Source organism: Orbicella faveolata, unplaced genomic scaffold (assembly GCF_042242905.1).
Source record: "Orbicella faveolata isolate gen_17 unplaced genomic scaffold, um_ofav_v1 contig_13, whole genome shotgun sequence".
NCBI classification, from domain to species: Eukaryota; Metazoa; Cnidaria; class Anthozoa; order Scleractinia; family Merulinidae; genus Orbicella; species Orbicella faveolata.
Genome location: NW_028301540.1, coordinates 15381004 through 15405837, shown reverse-complemented (window position 1 = coordinate 15405837; position 24834 = coordinate 15381004). Strand labels below are relative to the sequence as shown.

General features: G+C 45.5%; 3 protein-coding genes and 3 pseudogenes across 3 annotated transcripts; 3 read left to right on the top strand and 3 right to left on the bottom strand.

Annotated features, from left to right (window-relative positions):
• The first annotated feature begins 778 nt into the window (after positions 1-778).
• On the top strand, positions 779-3088 carry LOC149115235 (uncharacterized). The gene has a single exon (XM_089284782.1). It carries the CDS (start codon positions 1196-1198, stop codon positions 2249-2251), a length of 1056 nt encoding a protein of 351 aa, XP_089140908.1. The 5' UTR covers positions 779-1195; the 3' UTR covers positions 2252-3088.
• A 2281-nt stretch (positions 3089-5369) lies between these two features.
• Positions 5370-10481, top strand: LOC110046956 (uncharacterized; annotated as a pseudogene).
• LOC149115234 (uncharacterized) lies at positions 6703-7611 on the bottom strand (annotated as a pseudogene).
• Positions 10482-12763: 2282 nt separating the features above from the next.
• LOC149115233 (uncharacterized) lies at positions 12764-15385 on the bottom strand. The gene has a single exon (XM_089284777.1). It carries the CDS (start codon positions 14929-14931, stop codon positions 13474-13476), a length of 1458 nt encoding a protein of 485 aa, XP_089140903.1. The 5' UTR covers positions 14932-15385; the 3' UTR covers positions 12764-13473.
• Positions 15386-15779: 394 nt separating this feature from the next.
• Positions 15780-17030, top strand: LOC149115232 (uncharacterized). The gene has a single exon (XM_089284778.1). It carries the CDS (start codon positions 15780-15782, stop codon positions 17028-17030), a length of 1251 nt encoding a protein of 416 aa, XP_089140904.1.
• A 3663-nt stretch (positions 17031-20693) lies between these two features.
• LOC149115231 (uncharacterized) lies at positions 20694-23114 on the bottom strand (annotated as a pseudogene).
• Positions 23115-24834: the final 1720 nt, after the last annotated feature.

Below are 24834 nucleotides of genomic sequence, written 5' to 3'. Positions count from 1 at the left end.
TTAGGTCTCATTTTAATGATTTGGTGTGCTTTCTCAAGTGTTTAGCAGAAACAGAGATTCGAGACAGTACGTCAAGTTGCTACTTCTATCGTCTAGTGATTGCTTTTTGATGCTAATAGTTTCAAGAAACCAGCAGTAATTAAAGATAATTACAGCGTGTTTGACGTTTTCAATTAACTGGAACGAACTCATGTCCCGACAGCAAAGGTAATGTTTGGGGTAAAAAGATGTAACACAATGGCGATATTATCCTGTGGATGATATTTCCTTGTTTCATTGTTATCAGATAAGTAACAGTCTCCTCTCTCAACGAAAAGTTTATTTCTAAAAGCATACTTTTCTACATAGAGTGTTCGAAGCTGTAAGCAGTTATGCACGTTTCATGTAACAATAAAAAAAAACCCTGTGCTGCTGAAGTTTAGTTGGCAAGTGGTGCGAATCGGACATGATAAATTTATCGCTGGGTTAGAATTTTTTCGCCCGTCTATGGAGAGGTATTGGGTTGCTGTGATTTTGGCTAGCGCTGCTTCAGAGAAACGTTTTTTGCTCTTTTCTTTCGATATCAACTGGGCCGCGGGGGCCCAGTTCTTGTAACGCTAAATGTTTCATTGGTTTTTTTTTTTGTTTGTTTAGGTCGCACTGTTCCGGTAAAACCAATCGAGCTGGCTTCCAAGCTTCTTGAGTTGTAACATTCGCGACAAATTTACGTATTTGCCTGGTAAAATAAAGTTCTCGTTGTGTGGTAAAAGTGGCTGAATGACTGGCAGCTGGTCAAAGTAGCAAAAACACTAAATGACCGGCCAAACAATTTTTTTAAAGAATGCTAGTAAATCTTCGTTTAGCTGGGCATTGAATAAGAAGCCATGAGCCATGTTTGTGCGACAGTAATGAGAGATCAATTAACTAGAATAATTAAAATAATGTGTTTGGGATAAATGCCTCCGCCCCCAACCACCTACCCCCCGACCCCTTGAGATCTGTTGTTCTACCGAAATTAGCCATGTCTGAGAGACCTAAGAGAAGAAGGGGACTGGTACGAGACATGGGCGCGGTTTTACGACAAGGAAGTCACAGTATATCAATACATGAATTAGCTTGCTGTATTCACTTTCACAATCAACGCCCCGAGGTTTGCTTGCTTCGCAAGTGCTCAACAAGAAAGGCTAACTTCAGCTGCAGACACTGAGTTCAAGTCATGTCTAACCTTCCAGATTATCCAGAGATCGTGCCGAAGAGTGCGGAGGAGGCCAGAGGAATCGACTTTTGTGGTACTAAGCACGACTATTATATCATTCGTTCAGATCTTGGCGTCTATATGAGAAGCGCAAATTTCCATGAAGGGAATGATATCAAGATTTACTCCTTAAGTCCAGCTTGTCAGTGGGGCGATCACTACTTGGCCACCGAAGATCAGTACTACATCATTAAAGGGAACGAATATCGTAGAGTTACCAACATGAATGAAGACAAAGATGCTGTGGTGTACAGTCTTCATCCCAACTGTCGTGGAGGAAGCCACTACTACTCTGCGTTTGGCAATTACTACATCGTATTTGCCGACAAGGGCGTCTATCGACGAGTGGAGAACATGAACACTGACAAGGGTGCCGTTGAATATAGCATCCACGAAGCGTTCCGTGATGGTCTCTACTTCTGGGGTACGACTGATTATGTCTACTGTTTGAAGCAAGCAGGCGAATGGAGTGTCCCTTACCACAGAAGCACCAACATGAATCTCGACGAAAACCCAGCCACTTTCAGCGTTCACGAGTCAGTCCTCAACTTTATACCTGGCGGCATAGCTCAAACCGACGGAAAAGCGTTTGGTTATTGGCATAATATCAAATCTTTTGCAAATGAAACCGACGTTACAGTCGACTGGAAAACAACCATCACGAAAACCGTTGGCTTCACAAGGAGTGAAATGTCCTCCATAGAGCACAACTGGTCCATCGAGGCGGGAGCACAGTACCAAAGCGGTCTTTTGAGTGAGGCCATCTCCAAATATCAGTTTAGCCTCAAAGTCCAGTATGGTGGAAAGAGCGTTAACACAGAGCAGCAACAATGGAGTAACATCACTGAAGAATCCGAAACCCTTAACCTGCATATCCGGCCCCGCTCTGAGGTGTACATTTGGCAGTATCAAATGGGGTTTGGCCAGAAGAAGAACCTTTTCAGCCCTAACCTGGAGATTACCGAAGATTCAAAACCACCTGATGAACCAGCAATTTACTATAGTCATGCAAAGTAAGGCTGAATCGGTGCGCGTCTCAGAATTCTTCTGTTAAGTGTGAAACGGGTGAACTTTATTAGTCAGAATTGTGTTTGTTAATTAGGCCACGAAGTGTTTTGGAATTTTGTAGTAATTTCGCTTTATCTAGTTGAATTTGGCTCTCCTACATAATTCCCTGACATACACTATGTATTCGTATTTAGCTTTTTGATATACGCAGTATCTAGTCATAGCTATTCAGGTTCAGGGCGTATGGGTATGTTAAGTTGTAGAAACTGAATGTTCACATACATTTTTTACACGAATTCGCGTGGTTATCTGTATTTAGATTTTGTCGTTACTATGAACACAATGAATGGATTTGCTCTCCACATTTGATGAATGTTACATCAGAACGGAAATCAGTCTATTGACTCAAGTATTGTTATGTCCAAAATTGGCTTTTTTCCTGTTACCTGTTTCGTTTCTAGGGAAACGAAACAGTATTGTCAGGCCGATATCACGCGATCACCTAACTTCAAAATACTTGCTGTTGTAACAAGATGTGTTTGTTCAGGTCTGACGAGATTGGCAACAAGATATCATTTTGTTGGGTTATTGTTTTAATAGTCGTCGCATTTTGTGCGAGTGAGAAATCTTTCAGTCGATGAAAAACAGCTAATGAAATACCTACTGAACAACAAAGTTAGCCCTTAGGTCTCATTTTAATGATTTGGTGTGGTTTTTTCAAGTGTTTGCCAGAAACAGAGATTCGAGACAGTAAGTCAAGTTGTTACTTCTATAGTCTAGTGATTGCTTTTAATGCTAATAGCTGTAATAAATTAAACTAGCAGTAATTAAAGATGATTTACCGCATGTTTGATGTTTTCTATTGACTGGAACGATTTGATCTGCCGACAGTGAAGGCAATGTTTGGGGTAAATGAAAAATTCACAGTTTTAAAATATATTTAAAATAAAGATAAAGGCGATAATTTGCTGTGATGATATTTCCTTGGTTTGTTGTTGACAAGAAGTTCAAAACCGCGCGGTGAAATTTAAGGCGCAAATTTACTCATAAGAATAAGTAAAAGCTTAAGAAGTTCATTGAGTTGAGATGGAGTGTAATTGCGGTATTTGGCATTATTATTTGTAAGGTCTGAATGTATAGGGAGTTTAATAACAGTTGTTATCGACCTACAATAAGTGTTAAAAGTTGTCAAAAGAGTTAACGCACGCGCGCGCCACATTCGAAAAAAAGGGAAAATTTTGGCAAAAATACAAGGACAATACAATTACTACGTTTTCTGTTTGCTATCCGCCAATGTAGTAACCCTGCGTGTCCATACTTTGCAACGCTCAATAACTAACGCATGCAAAGATTGTAACACTAGAATAAACCGAATTCGGAAGAAAAAAGTTTGTCGACAAAATTACCGAGAATGTATGGGAACGAAAAGAGACTTTTCGCGTCTGCTACACGCAGTTATCGTAACCTCAAACGACACTTGCAAACATTCGGACATCAGAATAAACAGATTCAGAAAAGATAAAATTTCAGCCAGAAAATTACGTAATTGATCACATAGAAACATCGACTCCCCGTCCCCGGACATACCCCGGGCATTTGACTCGTCGCTGAGCGCAGGGGTGGGGTGGGGAGGGGGGCGGGAATTTGAAACCAAATGGAAGGGATGGAGGGGAGGGGACTTGGAGAAATTCGCGCACTTTTTATTTTGGGGTTGGCCGGAAGCGGGATTGTTGAAGTTTAATTCGCGTCGACCGGTACATTACAGTCATTACAGAGTGAAAATAATTGAAATTTTTCTTCCTTTTTTCATGGATATGTTCTCAGTTCTTCTATCTTGAATTAGCAGCTTGTAATACGTTAAGAATTTTAAACACCCCGTCATATTTAGGTGTTTCACCTTACACCTGAGGTATAAGAAACCCCAAATAGTTATTTGCTATACTGGTAATAACAAAGGTTGGGCAGTCCGAGCGAGATCGATGGAAGGAATTGAAGAATTAATAAAAGTTGCAGATGCGTAGTACCATATAATAGTCCTACATAATTGAAGTTAAAAGAGTATCTGGGTAAGCCCGTGAAAAGGCTCTCTAATCGAGGATGGAAAGCGGGATGAAAGCGGAGAGAAGAGAGGGGAGGAGAGAGAGAGGAGGGGAGACGCCCCAACCCGCACCCCATTCCCTCCTCGGCCACTTCACTCTCATCCAGTTTCCTCTCGGCCCTTCCAGCTGCGGTCAGACCCTTCAAGCCAGAGCCTGTTCACAGGCTATATCTGGGTATACGCCAAGGTTATCAATAAGCCAATTTTGATGTGATAAAATTCTAACTTGGCTGCGAGACTTGGGGGAATAAAACAAAAATAATCTTTATTCCTTCCTCATGTTCGATTTGGTCTAGTTTTTCGTTTATTCCCCAAGCCCTTACGCTGTGCGATTGATGGAGTCGAATTGATGAAACGCAACAAACAATTTATTGTACAAGTAATCAGATACAAAACTTGAACATGTTAATAGAATGATGAATAACAAACTGTAACCAAACGAACTCTATTACAGGATTTGCAATGTCAAATACATTATCTCAAAATTTAAAGTAAGTGGTTATATCTAGCATTTAAAGACCGTTTCAGAGGTTTTCTGTCTTTTAAACCTCTTTAAATATCAAATTATTCGCATAAGTGCATCATGTCATGACGATAAATCCGGAATTTTCTGGCCGTAAAATTAAATGCGACTGAGATAACTTGCCTAATATCACGTATCGTTCTCTTGCCGATAATCAATATAATACAGTGGCGGATCCAGGGGAGGGGGGACGGAGGGCCTGGGCTCTCCCCCCGCCCCCCTTCTTATTTTGGGTAAAAAAAAAACCGCACAAGAAAGAATAGCCGACAGGGCAAGCAAAAAAACAAAAAACGGGCCACCCCCTTAGCTCAAGGTCTGGATACCACCACCCCCCCCCCGCCCCGCCCCCTTAGCTCAAGGTCTGGACCGCCACTGTAAGAGAGACAAGAGAGAGTGCTCGTAAACGGTGGATTGTGTATATCGTCACATTTCCTGTTTATCGACCCAAGTAGTATCTTTTCTATCAGAGGTCACTCCAAGGAACATAAGACGATCCTGATGTACATTTAGGACTGGGGAGCACTCTGACTGAAATGCAGTAAATCAAAATAAAGGCTGATAAGTCCATCCTATTTCTTAGCTAATGCCGTAATTTATCACTATTTTGGCTTCAGATTGACTATTAAATTTACTGAATATTAGAGCAAAACCAATAAAAAGAACTGACAATTGAAATTCCAATCCAAAATACGAAGTTACGTTCCATTGAGCGGGGGCTTCTGATGCTGACGTCATATTTTCAATAATCGTGACACTAACCTTCACCAACATCGTTTCTGCTAAACACGCAGCAGTTCTGATATCTGTTTTACAATGTCTTCTATTGTAACAACCCTGGTTAAAGCGACTATTGGCTTGCTTGTGAATAAAGGCAGAGATAAGGTAGCGGAGAAGCTGAAAGATGGCGATGTAACAGAACAAAAATTCCGTCGATTGATCGTCCGTGAAATCGATGATATCAAGTCTAAGTTGGATGGATTATCAAGGAAAGATTTGCTAGCGAGTATTAGCTTCTTTGAGGAAGGAATCGGGTTTTTGTATGACGTTTCTGATAAGGCAAGGTCCAGAAGCGAGCCAGGCGCGTCAACAACACAAGCAGCTTGTGATGAAGCATTTTCTCTCGCCGAGGAAATGAAGAAGTTGGAGCTTATTGACCTGGATGAATCAGCTACGAGGGCTCTTTCTGACGCAAAGAAGAGATTCGAAGATTCTTGAAGAAAAGCAACAGAAGCCTTTGGTAATGAAGCTCTAGAAACGTCTGACCGTATTCTAGCAATGCAATATCGAGTCATGGCGACAATACTAGAGAAACTAGACAATCCCGAGGACGCCATATCACCATGTAGAATTTGCGTTGAAGAACTGAACTCTTTGTCAGCAGTTCAGAATAGTTTTGATGTTCAGCTCAAGAAAGGCCTCGGGGGAGTATGGGCTGGGTTTGTTTGGTAAACACGAACGCAGACAAATCATTTCCAGTGTTTGCCACGTCAATCGTGTCGTCTACGATGTCACGTAAACAGTCAATAAAGGCGTAGATCCCTGGATTTGGCCTACTGTTGATGTCGGAGAAGACAAAGTTGATCCTTTGCGCGACCAAAGATTAACTGAAGTATTGCGTAAGCACGGCATAGAACAGTGTTGTGTAACATTGTCATTTGGTCAGGAGGGTGAAGAGGAGCACAAGCTGAAGGAGCCAGTGTGTATTGCTACAAACTCCAGCGGACATTTCATTATCGGGGACCGCGACGATTGTACCTTAAAGGTGTTTGACAGCGGTGGTAAATTTGTAAAACATTTCAGTGTCTGTAGTGAAGTCGTGGATACAAAGTTATACATTCATGGTGTAGCCACAGATGTGCATGACAACATCTATTTATTTATTTATTTATTTATTTAACATTTCTTTATACACGGTTAAAAATCATCAGGTAATACTAATATTTAAAGTTATATATATATATATAAATTAATACTAATAAACTACTAATAAACAGTCCATGCTAAATACTAATTAATAAAAATTGAAGTAGTAAATCCTAATTTAAATATTAAACTAATCCTGTTTTCCATGAATGCCGTGTCTAACTTTGCTTTTAAATTGATTAAAGGATTTTATCATCCTGAGATTGCAGGGTAGGCTGTTCCAGAGAGTTGCACCACTGTAACTAAAGCTATTTTTCATATAGTTAGTTCGTGGATGAGGTACAACCAGTTTGTTTTTGGAATCCCTTAAAGAATAGCGCATTCCACTACGTTTTAGAAATTTAGACGATAGGTATTCAGGAACCAAGCCATTTAAAGATTTATATACCATTAAGGCTTTCTGAATTTGACGCTGGGTACACAAATCTTTCCAACCCAGTTGTCGTATTAGACCTTTGGCATCAGTATCATAACTAGAGGAAGTTAACACGCGAGCGGCGCGGTTCTGAAGCTTTTGTAGCCTGTCCGACAAAGTTTTACCGCTATTACCCCAGACAAGATTGCAGTAGTCAAAATGAGGTTGAATTAGAGCACTGTATACATAAAGCAGTGTAGCTGGTGGAACAAAAGGCCTAACTCGTTTTATGGCACCGATCCCAGATGCAATCTTTTTAGACAATTTATCAATATGGGTTTGCCAAGTTTTTCGTCGATCAACACACCGAGCGATTTGACTGAGGAGACACGATTTATTGGAACATTATTAATTGACAGCTCAAGTGTATCTGGAAGGGTACTCAATCTTTGTCTGGAACCAATCAACATAAATTCAGTTTTAGTCGCGTTTAAAGTAAGCTTGTTAGAAGTAAGCCATTTGTTTAAATTACTTAGATCGTGATTTAGATTAGACTGTATAGAGCTCAGATCAGCTCCCGCATATGTGATGTGGGTGTCATCAGCATACATCCTAAGCTGACATGATGATAAGCAGTTGGGCAAGCGTTAATGTAAATAAGAAATAATAGGGGACCTAGGATTGTTCCTTGAGGTACCCCACATTTTAGCGAACAGGTTTGAGAAAGAGAACCATTAACAAGACATCGTTGTGTACGGCTAGTTAAATATGAGTTGAACCAGTCAAGAGCTATTCCTTGAACTCCGTAAAGGTTCATTTTAGTTAAAAGAATTTCATGATCAACAGTGTCGAACGCTTTTTTTAAATCGAGAAAAACTACAGCATTAACATTTCCGCGATCGATATTAAACGCCCAACTATCGGTAGCTTCTAATAGAGCAGTAACAGTTGAATGCAATGCGCGAAAGCCCGACTGTTGTTTAGAAATTACGTCCTCTTTAGTTAGAAAGCTATATAGCTGGTCATACACGATACTCTCGAATACCTTAGCAATTACTGGAATGACTGAAATTGGTCGATAATTATTTAGATCAGATCGCTCACCCTGCTTAAACAACGGAGTAACTCTAGCACATTTCCGATCGTCAGGAAATATACCAGAAGTCAGATAAAGAGACCGAAATAAGATCAGCACATTCACGGATTAATCTAGCAGAAATGTTATCAAGGCCTGTTGCTTTAGATCTAGATAATTTGTTTAGATGAGAAAAAACAATATTACCGCTAGTTGGACAGAAATGGAATGTTTTGTTGTTACAAGTGATAAAGTTAGTGTAGCTCGAATCATCATTTTGACCTATTGGAGGTATTTCATTGGCAAGTCTGGGCCCGATTGTTGAAAAATGGTCATTAAAAGTATCTGAAATTTCACTAGAATTATTGATTACAACGTCATTTACTTTTAGTTCTTTCACAGTCTCATTGCTTTTACGGCGAGATGTAAGTTCATTAATTGTTTGCCAAGTTTTCTTAGAGTTGCCCTCAAATTGCATAAAAGCTTTCGAAAAATAAGATGCCTTAGCAGTTTTGATCCTATTATTTATTGAGTTTCGCAGCTTTTTATACTTTGCCCAATCGCATGGATCATTTGACTTCACAGCTTTTCTCTTGGCAGCGTCACGATCGCGCATACCTTTCTTCAAGTCTGAGTTGATCCAGGGTGCCTTATGTGATCTTATACGTTTAGTTCTAGTAGTATATGGTGTAGTCGACAAATACCGTTTCACAGAAGGAGAAGTATTTCCCCGTTTTGCAACCCCCAGCTTTAATACCGAAGCTCGCAAGCTCGCTTCGGTTAAAGCTGGGGGTTGCAAAACGGGGAACTGCTGAGTCCCTCTCTGAAACAGTATTTGTCGACTACACCATATACTACTTAAAACAACGGGGAGGAAGGGACACCAATTAGAAACAAACGAGCCCGCTGTTATACCGTCCGAGCATAAGCGATGCTTCGAGCAACAAACAAATGCGCGTGGCTGATGCGGGGCCGGAAAGAAAGTTGTGGAAAGCGGTGTGTGGGGACCTTGTGCAAGCAGCACAACTACCAGCTAAAGAAAGGGATGAGAATGCCGCCCCATGTCGGGTCTGCGGGGTCGGGGTGCAGTGCGCCTACCGGTTATGCAGGGGCTGTGGAGGGAAAACTGTAAACCAGCGGCTAATGCGGAAGGGCAAAAAAGCGAAGAAGGATTTCGATCTCGTTCTGCTCGAGCTGAAGGCAACACAATTAGAGAAATGAGGATACGTATTATACCGCAAGGAACCATGGCAACCGCGGAGTCAAGCAACACACAAGAAAGTAAACAAATCAAACAAATCAAAGAAAAAGTGCATCAAGAAATAGAAGAAAGCCCTTACTGCGCCAGAGCAGGAAAACTTGTAAAGGTGTTGCATTGCAAAAAATGCTACTTGTACGGCAAAAATTATTTTGATCCTTTTTGCTGTACGGGGGAAAAAACGGTCTTTGCCACGATTGCTACAAAAAAAAAACATTTTCCACTATCTGGGATACCCAATTTATGACGTCCACGAGTACGACCGAGCCTTTATTAAATTTCATGAGACATAAGAAAACATCATCGAGATCGCGTGCAGTGTCACAAAAAACAGGTGAAAAAACGGGGGAGAAAAACCTTTTTTTTTAGCCAGTCAAAGCAACTGTAACAAAACAAAATGGCGGCGGTCTCTGTTTTCTGATGTCGACTGGGTTTCTTCAACAAAGTTTGAAATCGTAGTAGACATTGCCTGTTTCTACCGACAATTTAGCACCAAGATTCAAGATGAAGTTTGTTTTTTCTCTTTTTTCCATCGCATAAAACAACGAAACCGGCGCCCACACTAAAAAGGTTGAACCGTTCTCTTTTTCAAGTTTTAACACAACTGAAGGTCCGTATTTGTTCCGACCTTGGTTGTACAATGCAAGGACTCTGTACGTCCCCACTTTTATATCACGCCATCTAAGCGTTTCTTCTGGCTCTTGAAAGTCTTCGAGAGATGGCCAGTCGCGCTTGTCGGGTGGAGGTGTGTCAACAACATCGAAAGTTTGTCCACGATCCATCATAGAATACCAAATATACGCATCTCTTCAACAAGAAATTCAAAGATTACTATTTTGCCTCAACCATTGCAGCGACGATCTCGCGAGTAATATCTCGAGCATCTTTTTGCCACTCAGGAGTAAACATTTCTTCATGAACGAAAAGGCAGAGCATGTGGAAACACACAATCATCTTTTAATAACATGGAAGAAAACCCGGGAGTTTTTAAATGTCAGTTCGAAGCGGGAGGGTTCGTGATTTTTTTTATCATTTCTGCTTCAAGTCTGCCGCGGATGTCTTTCTCCAGTTTCTGTACATCAACATCAGGAAGCTTTCTCTTTGATGGCTAGCGAAGCAGTTTTGCTCGGACTTGTTCCTTTAGAGCGTTATACTGCTGAAACTCGGAAAGGATGGTGTCAAACTCGTGGGAAGACACTTCGTTGTTGTTCAAAGCTTTGGAGAGCAGTCTGTTGATTGTATCCCGCTTGGCAACGGCGAGCGTGGTAATCTCTTGATGTTTTTTTATTTTCGACTCAAGTTTTTTGCTGGCGATTATCAGCCCCGAAGAAACGAGAGCGAAACACCCCCCAGCGCCGCCTAAAGGAACTGTTACCGGCAGGCCAACCAAAGAGAGGGCGGAGCCAAAACTAGCGCTGGAAAAAGCTGCCGAGAGAACACTGGAGCCGGCGGCACTCCAATTAACGAACTTTCTCGTCCGTTTGTATTTTTTAGCAACGAGGCGATAGTAGCCGACCTCACGGTCCAAAGTGTTGGAAATCTCGTTGATCTTTTGCAAGCGGAAATTTTCAGAAGACGACGCCAGTACTGGATAGAGAGGCTCGGCAGGCGGCGCGCTTGGAGGTAACAGATTTGCTGAAGACATTGCGTGTATAAAGAAATTTAATTTAACTCTAATTCAAAAAGAAGCGGGAAGCTTTTGAAATCAAAGAGTTCGCCATTTTCGTCTTTACGCTAATGGTGATGGTATTTATAAACTCTTCTGTAGAACAGTCTCGCAAAACCTGTTCCGGAGAACCGTGGTAGCTTACCTTTTAAAAAGGCTTCCCTTTCACATCGAACAGGGCTAAGACATCCGACTTTTTGCCATTGAACAGATTCTTTTCTTCGTCGATCAAATTACAATGAATAAAATATGTCGTTAGAGATGTAATCCGTTTTACGAATGTTATAGTCTTCAACTTTCGCCCAATACCAAGCAAACCGGCTAAATCGCGATCAAGTTCAATCGGCTTTGTCCCAACCCCAAAATTTTTTATTATAAGCTGGCCAGCAGGTTGATTTATTTCTGTTTCCAACTTATAACTATATTTTGCGAACAGAACTTCTATTTCTTTTGCCAGGCTTTCTAAATCATAATACCCTGGGAGTAATTTACTAATTGACAAAGCTCTATCTTTGTCTTTATCTCCCAAGGAGGCTGAACCTTCTTTTTTCAAAGTGTCCCAGCTGTTGAATAAACTACAAGAAATGAGTTTCATGAAATGTACTTTCGGTATCGGCTCTTCAAAATAGATAGTCTCTCCATTCTTTTGTGTGACAATAGTGAGAACAACCATTTTTATATTTAACAAACAAAATTGTGTTCAAATACAATGGCGAATTTGTGGAAAGATCCTGAGTTTGTGAAAAAAGCAGATGCCGCCAAGAAAAAGTCGTGGACAAATTTTTTAAACCACTTTCCAAAAGCGGACAAAAGCCGGTTCGTTTCACAAGAAAGCATCGACGAGAAAAATAACGCAACAGCAGAGGTGTTTTTCAAAGAAAGCGAAGGCTCGTTTCAAAGGGTCTTCGGCTCAGACAGGCGGTATTGGAGCGCGGAAATGAAACAGGCGCTCGGTTTGGGAGACAGCGGGGGTTTTCCTTACCAATTGTCGCCACTTGGTTCAAAAGTTTCCTTGCCCATCCCTGCGGTACCTTTCGACGGTAAAGCGCCAAGCTTGAAGAAAATATTCAACGCCGAAATAAAAATCTACGTCACGCCTGGGCAATATTTCACAACAAAATTCAGAGAAATATTTCAAGAAATCAAACTCAGGCACACTTCTGGAACCGAATCAAAACACTGGTTAGGAGGGCCAGACATGAAATATTGGCCGCAACAGCTCAACTTCGCGGTTTTCTGCGCGACACAAGGTTGCGGAGTTTCTCGCGAAATCTTTGACAGCGGGATGAATCTCCCCCCGCAGATAAGAGCTTTTATATCTTCCACGTGTATTTCACGGTCAGGCGCATTTTGTACCAGCTAGGAGGTATTCAGAGCATAAGCGCTTTGCCCGGAGACCCGACGTTCAGCCAAATGAACAATCATTAGGACGTTGCTTCGTACAAAAGGATATGCGACGAGTTCGGCATTGATCCCTCGAGCGATTTTCGCTTCACACAAGGGAAAAAGCACGGCTTGGGAAGTGTATACATTGGCGTGACAGGGCACGGGCCGTTGAAAACAGGAACCGCTTATCCAAGAGGGTTCTATAAATTCAGTGATGAAGGCGGTGCGGCAAGCAAAGGAAATCTGCTTTCTTTCATTGAACCTTATGCCGTGGCCCAGTATGACTGGTTCGCGCCAAACACAGCATCCGGTTTGAGGCAGGTGGGGTTGTCGAGAATCAACCAGTCAATCGAGGCTTTCGTTTACTGCGTCCTGGGCGCGCAAGTCAACGTCCGCAGCAGCATTCTCGGCTCTGGCGGCCGGGCGAAAGAAGCCCAAAGCGAGTTCCTGGTGCTGATGGAAGGCGCGATCAGACAGCCCGACCTGGCCAAGAGCGTACAAAGGTACCAGCTTGCGGTGGATCAAGCGAAGGTCAGGCTCAATCTTGCTGTAGTCCCCATAGCCTGGTTCATGCCCGCGCAAATGATAATAAACACCGAAAGCACAATCGGTTACAACAACAAGCTGAAACAGGCGGTCTCCGGGATGAAACTTGGGGTGAACAACGAGGTAAACCCGGAGACAAAAAAAGCTGCGCTCAAACTAATGGCAGGCGGCCCGTCAAAAATTAACCCGCCCAACAGCCATCCGTCCAACCCGATACACAAAGCCGCAACAGCCGAATCAAGGAAATCAGCTTCTACCGAAACTCAGCAAGCACAGCCGACGGCACAAAAAATAGAGCCCAAGGCTCCAGATGAAACATCGCAACACGAAATAAACAAAACAGCTGTCATTGTTGGCGTAGTAGGATTCTCGGCTTTGCTGTTCATGGCTTGGCGGTAAAGTTAACGCCGCTTATTAAGATATTTTTCGAACAAAAAGGCCACCGCGGCAAGAATGAGCAGCCAGGTGTGCTCGGCCAGAAACCCGACGAATTGGCCGGCGGCTTTGAATAGAAAGCTCACAACCGAGCCAATCAGCCCGGGCTGCAGAGAACCAAGTTTCGCGGCAATATCTTTGAGGCCATTTCCCAAAGCTTTGCCGGTGGCTTTCAAACCTCTGGTGAGGGCCCCGATGACAGCTCCGATTGTGGTCCCGGCGGCGTTAGGAAAAGCGGTCAACGTCACGCCATATTTTTGGAAGATCTCTTTGACCCTTTCCATGAGAGGCCGCCCCCTTTCCCTTTCCGCAATCTGAGTTTGCAAACGCGCGATCTCCTCGTTTCTTCCTGCCACTCTGCCTTCTGCGGCTTCTTTGACGGAGGGCGAGGCATTCTCATCTTGAATGATTGCCTGGTCTTCCTCGTTTTGGCGCTGCAGCTCGCTTTCCTGCTCTTTCAGGTCGTCCAACGGTTTTGTTTGGTTGAGCCTTTCTTCCATGGCGTTTGTTTCACTTTCTTTTTGTGCGCGCAAGGTCTTGATTCTTTCAAGCTTTGCTTTCAATTTATCTATTTCTTGTACTTTTTTTGTAAGCGAGTCCAATTCTTTTTTCTTGTTTTCAAAATCGCTTTGATAGTTCTTTTTCAGTTCTTTCAGCCTACGCAGCTCTGCTTCACTTTCAAGATTCGAACCATGATTATCCTGAATGGCATCAATCTGAGCATTAGTTTTCCCGATTTTACCTCTCAGAACTTCGATTTCTTTCTTTTCTTCTTCTCTTTGCGAAGCGAGTGTTTCCGCCTGGCGTAGTTGTCTCTCTGCCTCTATCTGTCTTTGGCGTTGTTCTCTGATGGTGTCGCGGTCTTCAGCTATGATGTTTTCAGCTCTTGGCCCCAGAGCTGCTTTTTTCGCGTCTGTGAAACCTTTTTGTAACCCTTGGTCGCCAATCTTGAAAATTTTAGACTCACCTCCCCTTGGGCCAAATGAAACGATCTCAGTTTGACTACCTTTTTTGCTGAAACCAATTGGGCCCAATTTTTTGAAGTCTACCTTCGGGAACCAACTTTTGATTTTTTCTTTTGCCCTTTCAAGCATGGCCGGTTTGTCCTCGTTATGTATGAAAGGCTCGAGCAAAGGGATATTTTCTCCAACAATGAATGATGTCTCGGCATAAGAAGTGTCAGGCAGGCCGGACTGCTCGTGACGAAAAGTACTCATTTCCGTTTGTACGCCCTCGTTGTAGGGGGCGCCGGGTTGGTAGGGAGTGGATGCCGCACCTGGGTCAAAAGGTTTGGTTCTGTTAACCTCTTGTTCGTCATCATCATCATCGTTCTGGTTAATCCGGTTATCAAGGTCCGTGTCTTTGTAACCAAATTCGCCGCCTTCCGACATAGCGATATATTGTGAAGGTGAATTAATCAACATGACACGAGCGTGGGACAAAGAAAAATTCTGAGTCCCCGACAGGAATCGAACCCATGACCTCCCGAACACCGGGCGGGCGCTCTATCCACTGAGCTACGAGAACTCATGGAGAGCGAGGTCATTTAACTGAGTTCATATATGATAGGTGTCCTCCATACTGCTAGGATCAACGCTATCGAATTCATCGTGAGTAGTGATAAGTTAATAAAGATGGTGAATTTTAAGCTCGGTAATGAAATGTGAAGGTGAATTAATCAACATGACACGAGCGTGGGACAAAGAAAAATTCTGAGTCCCCGACAGGAATCGAACCCATGACCTCCCGAACACCGGGCGGGCGCTCTATCCACTGAGCTACGAGAACTCATGGAGAGCGAGGTCATTTAACTGAGTTCATATATGATAGGTGTCTTGCATACTGTTAGGATCAACGCTATCGAATTCATCGTGAGTAGTGATAAGTTAATAAAGATGGTGAATTTTAAGCTCGGTAATGAAATGTGAAGGTGAATTAATCAACATGACACGAGCGTGGGACAAAGAAAAATTCTGAGTCCCCGACAGGAATCGAACCCATGACCTCCCGAACACCGGGCGGGCGCTCTATCCACTGAGCTACGAGAACTCATGGAGAGCAAGGTCATTTAACTGAGTTCATATATGATAGGTGTCCTGCATACTGTTAGGATCAACGCTATCGAATTCATCGTGAGTAGTGATAAGTTAATAAAGATGGTGAATTTTAAGCTCGGTAATGAAATGTGAAGGTGAATTAATCAACATGACACGAGCCTGCAAGCCTGTTATTTTTTAAATTAGAAAAATAATCGCCGGTGTATTAATACACAATGTCAGTGCCAGAGAACCTTAGCCCAACTTACAACGAAAAGACATTACACGCCATGCAGGCCGAGCGCGCGGTCAAGCGAATCACCTTTATCCGCTCCGAAGCCAACCCCGGGGATAAGCTGTATGTTTCCGTGCCCAAGCTGAACGAGAACGAGGTTCTGGTGCCGAGCTCGCTAGCGCTTCGCTTTGACATCGACATTTCTGGAGGGCACGCCAACAACTTCCTTGTTCAGAACGTCACGCGGGCGCTCGTTGACAGGCTGGTCGTGAAGTTTGCAGGCACTATCCTGCAAGACACGGTTGGCTATGACATCTACAAAACTTTCGAAGACCTTTTCCTTTCGCAGGAAAAGCGAGACAACATGCTCCGCGAATGGATTCAGAGCGAGGATCTATGCAAGATCCGCTCAGGCGCGGGAGACAAGAAAACCTCGGGCGTCGACGCTGAAAACAAGCTGAACGAGGTACACGGAAGCAAGTACCGGATCAGGCTTGACCACCAGATTTTAACCAACCCCGGTGTTTTCTACCCCCAAGCCCTTTACAACGACCTCACGTTCGATGTAAAACTTGCTAAAGCTATACATGTGGTCAGAGGCTCCCACACAACCCAGCTGAAATACAAGCTGACCAACATCCAGCTCGAGTACGAAATTATCCGCAGCAAGACTCTGGCGGACGAGGCACACAGCGTTTACTCCAGCGGCAAAGAGTTCACTTACGACCACGTGATGCATGACAAAGAGGTGTCTTTCAAAAAAGGAACTGACACGAGAATCAACATCAAAGTCAACGCCCAAAGAAGGTCACTAAAAGCCCTCCTCCTCCTGTTTGTAGAGCCGTATACTGCGGGCGACAGAGATTCAGAAAAATTCATTTTCCCGGCTCTGACGAAAGTCAGCGTCACGGTCAACGGCTCGCCCAACATGCTTTTCAACGACGGCATCGAAGGCAAGGACATGTGGGAAGAGGCCCACCGCTTCTTTGTGGAAGAAAAAAATAAAACCGAGCACATGAATGCGACAAAGTTTTACACCGGTGATAAGTTCGGGCTTGTGATTGACATGCGCTCCATGGCGGACCAGTCGATGTACGGCAGCGGCACCCGCATTGTGAACAGTACAGACGAGGTCCAGCTGGAAATTGAGCGGAAAGCCGAAGGCTCAGGCGACGTGAAATGCCATGTATTCGTAATCTCCGACTCCCAGTTCAACCTTATGGAAAGACAGCTAGAATCTGTACAGTTTTAATATGGACCCAAGCAAGATACCCTTCAACGCTCTCATTGTGGGGCCGACGAATTCAGGCAAATCAAGGTTTGTGTTGGACCAGATCTACGGCCCTTTCCGCTTCAAGTTCGACTACATCGTGCTCATCTGCCCGACATTCGCGCACAACAAGACCTACCACAGAATTGGTGAAAATGATCCAAAAATGGATGTGATAATGTGTGAGCAGCACGACGTGGAAAAGTGGTTGAAGCTCGTGAGATGGCTTTTCGAGGGCGCCAACACGCTCATAATACTCGATGACTGCGCAGCCTCCAAAGATGTGAAAGGGCGTACAGGCGAGCTGGTGAATCTCGCCTTTTCTGCTCGACATACGGGCATCAGCGTTTGGGTGCTGACTCAGAAGATGACCGGCATAACATCTTCCTTCCGGGAGAACGTGGCGACGATCGTTCTCTTTTACACCCCCTCGGCCAAGACCACGAAAGCCATTTTTGATGATTACGCCGGCGAACTCTCTCAGGATGAGTACAAAGGTCTGGTTTCAAAGCTGAAAGAGCGAAAGTTCTCTTATCTCGTGTTCTCGCTTCGCCACACCTACGGGGTGAAGTTATTTTGAATAAAAAAAAAATGGAAGCTGTATATAGCCTTGAACAATGGCTGAAGAAGAGGCCGCGTTAGCAGAAGTTATGAACCTACTTCAACCCGAGCCTGAGCCGTCGAGTGTTGTAGCGGGTGACCTTGTTCCAACCGCCCCCAGACCTGACACTCCTGCTCTTCGTGAGCAGCTGGCCGTGCTGGTGTCTACAGGCAAAGCCAAAGAGGCCATCGGAGTGCAGTTAACCCACGAGCAGGTGAAGCGCCTGAGCGACAAAGAGGTCGAGAAATACACCAAACGCTACGAGACGTACGTGGGCTCAAAGACAACAGAAAGCCTGATCGACAGCTTTATTTTTCTTGTATCCAAAGTGGTCGGAATGACCGTCAACATCAAAGACATCGACGCTTACCAAAAAGAACTCAGAAACGACTACATCATAAACAAAGAGCTCTCCAATCTGGCCGGCAACCTTGCTTTGAAGTGCGGCCGGTTTCTTGCTGCGGCCAACGCGGCGCTGATCACCACAAAACATGTTGATTTTAACTCACATTTGGAGAAAAAGGCCGAAGTAAAATCGGAAGAGCAATCCTCAACAACCGCTGAGTGATTGCAGAAAAATCCTGAGTGAATTTTTAAGCATTATTATATTTGCTCATCATGTCAACCGAACAATCCGAGAGCGCACCTGCCGTCGATGTCACACAGCAAGCGACAACTCCGACTACAACAACGTCAACGCAGCGCGTAAAAAATCCCAAGCGTGTGGCCGCTGGAAAAATGGTTGCTGAAAGAACGCGGCTGGCCCGGGAGCAACAGAAAAAAGCAGCTGAGGCTTATATGGCAAGCAACAAGGCGAAAGCCACAACAGCGGCCCCCGAGCCAGCCCCGACTACAGAAGGCGAAAGCTCAAACTGCAGCGGAGAAAAAAATATCGACCTCAGCACCACCCAATGGCTTGCTGTTGCCAGCATAGTCGTTTCACTTGTCGGGATTTATTACAAACGTGAAGAGCTCAAGACCGCATTCGCCAAAAAAACACCGGAGCCCGCGCCTGAGCCCGCGCGTGTTGAGCCAGAACCTGCTCGCGCGACACAGACAAAAGGTTTGAAAAAAATGATTTAAACTTTCACCTGTAGTAGATAAACATGAAGAAAGTTGACGTTCCCCAAATTCGTATCTCTTCAGCAGCAATTTTTGGTATTGGGCTGTTATGGTACGACTTCAACGTAAAGATTTTTCATACAGTCCGCGATCTTTTGCGTGCAACATTGTTTGAAAAAGATGAAGAAGGAGATAAAATCCGCGATATTTTGGCCGCCGCATACTATGGCGAGGATGGCGAGGATGACGAGGATGAAGAAGAAAAGACAGATTAATTTATTTTAAACTTTTGTTTTTACTTATATCAACCGCTATCATGTCCGACAACAAGCTTGTTAAGACCATCATAGACGCCGCTACTCTCACTGGCTTAGCCGCTGGCATCGGCTGGGCCGCAAAAAAGGTTGTAAAAGAGAATTTTACTTCTGATCCCAGCAGCAGCGCGATGAATTACGTGCAGTTCACCGCCGTCATGGCGGGCAGCATTGCGCTCAAAAAGTACCTCGAGGATCAAAAAATCCTTCCTGACAGCGTCTGAAATTAATGATTTGAAAAAAAGACTCTGCAATATAGCACCATGGCGAGCATCGCGATTATGGTTGGTGGGGCTGTGTTGAACGCCACGGCTTTTATCGGTGGCAATTATCTGGCGAGGGCGCTTGGCGGGGGCGACAAAGCTGCGCTTGAAGAAAAAAAGCGCCATGACAAAGTTCTCGAGGCTTATCAAGCGGCTTACGCCAAATAAACGCGCGACCGCACCCATCTTCTCGACTGGATTGCGACCAACGCGCAAATAAAGGCGGAGGCCAAGCAGAACTTCACCAACACTGACTATGCCTTCAAACTCTACAACCAGGCGCATCCTGACGAACAAATGATACCCCCCAAAGAGCCCAAGTTCTCAGATTTCTATCAGCCGAGCGAGCAGCAAAAAAATGGTGAACTCATATTCGTGGGCGCCGGGGTGCTCGCTCTGGGCTACGCAGCCTTCCGGTTCCTTTAAACTTTTTTACGCCTTACTTATAGTAACGGTATGGACGCCAAACTCGCAAAGATATACCATGGCCCCGGGGGCTACTGGAAAGGAATCGCCGCGATCCAAAAATTAGCCGAGGCCGCCAAGGTACCTGAAGAAACCGCAAAAAAGTGGCTGATCAAGCAAGCGCTCTGGCAGATATTCCTCCCCGCGCCGAGGCGAATTCCTCGGCCGAAATTCGACGTTCCAACACCCAACAAGGTCCATCAGGCGGACCTTCTTTTTCTGCCGCACGACAAGCTACCTCGTGGCCGCAATGTTTTCAAATATGCGCTGACCGTTGTCGACGTGGCCAGCCGCTACAAGGAGGCCAAACCCCTGACTTCGAAAAATTCTGATGAGGTCGCCCAGGCCTTTCAGAAGATATACAAGCGCGGGCCTCTCAAATGGCCTGAAATGCTGCAGGTTGACCCCGGGCGCGAATTCATGGGCGCTGTCACAAAGAAGATGGAAAAGCACGAAACATATATCCGGCGCGGGCGCGCTGACATTCACCGCGACCAGGCCATTGTTGAACGTTTCAACCGCACCCTCGCTGAGCGCTTGTTCGGCCACCAGTACGCCGCGGAAATGCGACTCTCTGAGGGCCAGCGGTCCACTGCCTGGGTAAAAAGACTTCCTGAAGTTGTTTCGGCTTTGAACAACGAGGTCACAAGCCTTATCGGCAAGAAACCCGCCGTTGCCATCAAAGAAAAATCTGTTTATGCAAGGCCTTCGACACCTTATTCAAGGCTTGTTGGAAAAAGCGAAAAAATACTTCCCTCTCTTGTCCAAGTTCGTTATCTCTACCAGCCCGGTCTTTGAAAGTTTACAGCATTGAAAGATCTTTCACAAAACCGGATCAACCCGTTCTCTACTATCTGCGCGACGGTCCCAAGCGCGGCTTCGTGCGTGAAGAGTTGCTGGTTGTCCCTCCAAACACTACTCTTCCTCCGGCTGACGTGAACTAAAGGTGAAATTCGATTGGTTCGGTATGTATCCCATCAGGCAGCACCCACCGCTTGTCGTAATAAGCGCTCAGCCCCAGCTTCTGCTGCTCGTAAGTGAGCATGTGCCCGTCCCGCATCCTGAAACCTCTGTTGGTTGCCGTGTCTTTGCTGCCTTCCAGCGCTTCCTTAAAACGCTGCCACGTTATCTCGTTCTGCTTCTTTGACATGCCCTTCGTGCTAAACTTCTTTTTTTTTCGCCCTCTCCTTCGTCGGCGTAATAGCACCTCGAGCAGAGCGCGATCATCCGGCTGCCCTCGAACTCAAGTTTGAAGAGGCCTGGGGTCCGGCCGCTCCACTTGTCCCAAGCCAGCCACTGATTTTTTTCCGCCTCGAATTCTTGCTTCAGCTCTGGCCGGACAATGTCTTCGAGCCGCTCGCCGGAGATTGCAATGTAGTTGCTGTCCGTGTCCATCTGGATCAGCTCAAAATCTCTTCTGTCGATATACCTGTCGAGAAAGTCGTAATAGAACTCCAGCATCCGCAGCTTCGCCAGCTGGTAGACGGCGATTCCAATATGAAACGGCCTTCTGATTGTGACCCGGGGCTTCCGGCTTTCCAACTCATACGCCTGCCCGACCTCTTCAAGATCAGAGAAATACGCGCTCCGCAAGGCTCTGTCGACCACCTTCTCGTCTTTGGTGTAAATCACATTTGTTTGCCGCTCCAAAGCTTCAATAAGCTTCCCGTACGCGCTGTTTCCCAGAAGTTTGAACACTTCAGCGAGCAACGCCTTGCTTTCGTCCACGTCTCCTGACCGGCGCGCCTCCGTCACCTGCTCCACGAACCAGGGAAAGATCTTGGCCGGTTTGTAGTCGATTGTTCTGTAAACCCTCGTGATTACCGCCCCGTGGTTCACGTACCACAACAGCAGAGGGGCGTACACCAACATCCGTTCTGCAGACAGCGCTCCCACAAGTTTTTTTCCGTCTCCGCGATTTCTGCCCGTTCTTTCCAAGTAATCGGCCATATGTTGCGGCACAGCTTTGGCAGGCACCTGTTTGTTGTAGAAGAAAGGATACATCTCATCGAACTTGGGATGCGAGCGCTCTGGAATCACGATGTCGACTTCGCCAAATCCAAACCATTTTCCTTCTTTGAGTATGTGCGTTAGTATAGGGGCCGCCTCCGCTTGGAACGCGCCTCTGTAGTGCTTGACATTTTCCTTCCCGCAAGGCATGTCTTTGAGCATGGTAGAAAGATAAAGAACGTTGGCGTCTAAACCGATGATTTTTTTGTAAAGACGCGGTTCTGATATTTGATGAGACCTTATCCTCGTGACACCAGCTTCGTGGTACCTTGTGAAAACCAGGCTCGGCCCCCCAACAACAGCTTCTTTCAGCATCTCATACGCTTCTTCGCCCGGGCTGTAAAGATCTGCGCCCCGCTCAACCGCTCCCGGAGCAAGTAGTGCAAACTCACGCCTGGGATGCTCACAGCGTCTTTCAGAATGTCTATCCCCTTCTCAGTGTAGAAGTTTCTCATCTTTTCCAGAGCCTCAAGGCCGGGAGCCACATCGAGATTGTTGTAGTAACGCAGCCAGTCTGCGAAGGTGCGCATGCCCTTGTCTTTGAACACTCGCTGGCATCCCTACCATTCATCCCGCGTGAGAACGTATTCGCCCTTTAGCTTCGAATACCAGTCCTCGTATTTTGGGAGCCCGGGGTAATCAAGCTTTTCGGGGGTGTCAAACCATTCGTAGGGAAACCACGATTTCACTGCCTTGCATCCGTAGGCTTTCACCCATTTGTCGTAGCTCGTCCCCGGGCCGAGGTAGTTGATGATATCGAGGAAACGGGCCCCCCAGGTGAGTAAGAACATGGTTTTGTTCCCCTTTTTCGCCACTCTGACTTTTTTTGATACTTCAGCAAGAGTGCTGGCGAAGTGGTTTTTGATCAGATTCAGGTCGTTACTGCCTGAGTTGAACCCTAAGACAGGAACCTGGTTGCACCATTCGTAGATTTTTGCTGCTGCTCTTTTGGTAGCAGGTGCATGTCTTCTGGCACAAACTCCGCTCGCACCTGGTCCTGGATGTTTTTTCCGCGTCTATGTAACTCTTTCATAAACTTGTGGACCAACTCCGCGGGGTCTCTTTCACAGATGTGGGTGGGCTCTCTTTCAAGAGTGTCGCCGATACTAACCGAGATTGGCACGTGCGCGTTTTCTATCGTTAACGCTCCTGTCGGCTCTTTCCGATAGTTTTTATCGCCATACGACTCGAAATCGTACAAGGTTGCGTGCTGGTAAGTTTTCGTTTCCGTCCTCGGAAGTTCCCCCTTAAGATGCCCAACTTCGCAAGACCATGCCTCGATTACTTCGTAGCCGATCTTCCGCAGAAATGCGGTACGGTTCAGGGTGGCTTGGTACAGTTGTTCAGGGGTTTTACCGTTGTTGAGAATCATCTGTTCTCGATAGCGTGGGAAACATTTTGGGCATCCGTGGAAAGGGCAGCCGTGGTATTAGAACACCGTCCTCGTTTCGTGGTTGTACCCGTCGACAGGCGAGCTCTTCATTTTCCCACCTTCTCGCGGAAGCCATCTCTCGCCCCCATGCCCGCACATTGCATGATGAATGTGGATACCCCGTTGCTTCGCTTCTCGCTCCAGCCACAGCAGCGCTTGTCTAGATGCTGTGCTGTTTGGGTACATCACTTTCTCGAAAGCTGTCTGCGGGGCTTCGACTTCCCCCCCCCCCGGGTAATAGATTGCCGTTTTTCCTGCACTGCAGGTTTGGAAATGCCGTTTGAGACTTTAAGCTTGTGTGAATCTCTGACGGCAATGAGTGCATTCATAGGTTTTCGCCAGCTTTGTGATGTCTTTTATCAGGAAAGCGTGCCCTTCGTAGATACCGATTGTCAGAATGTTTTTCAGTTTGGGATTCGCGTTTACTCTGACATGCCATACCACTTCACCGTCTTCTAAACGCTCGGGCTCGTAGACACGTATTCCGAGCCAAGATGCAACGGCTGTGGCTTCCACCTTGTCCAACTCATCTAGAGACGTTTTTGCGAAGTTTGCAGGTATGGATTCGAGTTTGTAGAAACTCTGGGCCAAGCTTCTTGCCTCTTTTGTGCACCGATCTGGGCGCGCTCCTCGGTGCACAGCGATGCACCGCCATAGGCACAGGTTGTCGTAATACGTGTCCAACGCCACCATTGCCCGGCTATGGGCAAGGTTGCGCAGCCAGTCCGGTAACGGGCCTGTTCCAACCAATGGCTGCCTGTCAATCACAACCTTCAGGTCAGCGTTGAAAAAGCTTTCAAACACCCACTTTGTATTCGACCTTTCAACACTTTCAAGCTCAAGGCGACTTTTTTCCTGGGGGTGAGCCATTCTTCCGCATCTTCCAGTCTGTTAATCCAAGGTGAGCCCTTGATTGTGTAGTAAATAATCACCGTTCCATCCTCAATGTTGCGCAACTGATACGAGAAAACATGCCTCAGATAAAAAGACGTACTTACGTTTTCTCATATCTTCTCCATAAAGTCTGGTGTGAGGTTTTTTCCCAGACCTCTGATGAAGTGCCATCGAATATAACGCCGTCCTTTACTCTCTTCCCCCTCATGCGTTACATCATCGAACAGGTACAGAATCTCATTCTGGTAGTCTGTCACTGTTCGGATGTTCTGCGCAGGAAAGGGGTCGTACTCCTTCAGAAGCTCTTGATTTTTTCTCCCCTTTCTTTGCCGTGGAGGGGGTCTTGGTTGGTAAGGTTTTGGAAGTAAAGGTTTTTGCAAACGCTTCTACGTTTCTTGGGAAATAGGTTCATCCATCACGTTCTCGACAAGCTTTCTAACGGCTGGTGCGTTTTCCGCAAGTAATTGGTTAAAATACTGCAACGTTTCTGGATCGATTTTTGCAAGTTCTTCTCCCAGTCTTTCTTCAAACCTTTGGTCATTGGAAGCCATTGTTCCTTGCGGTTTAATACTTATCCTCATTTCTCTAATTGTGTTGCCTTCAGCTCGAGCAGAACGAGATCGAAATCTTTCTTCGCTTTTTTGCCCTTCCGCATTAGCCGCTGGTTTACAGTTTTCCCTCCGCAGCCCCTGCATAACCGGTAGGCGCACTGCACCCCGACCCCGCAGACCCGACATGGGGCCGG

Coding starts and splice junctions, on each gene's coding strand:
- LOC149115233 (XM_089284777.1), bottom strand. CDS start 14,931: ATGTTGATTAATTCACCTTCACAATATATCGCTATGTCGGAAGGCGGC.
- LOC149115232 (XM_089284778.1), top strand. CDS start 15,780: ATGTCAGTGCCAGAGAACCTTAGCCCAACTTACAACGAAAAGACATTA.
- LOC149115235 (XM_089284782.1), top strand. CDS start 1,196: ATGTCTAACCTTCCAGATTATCCAGAGATCGTGCCGAAGAGTGCGGAG.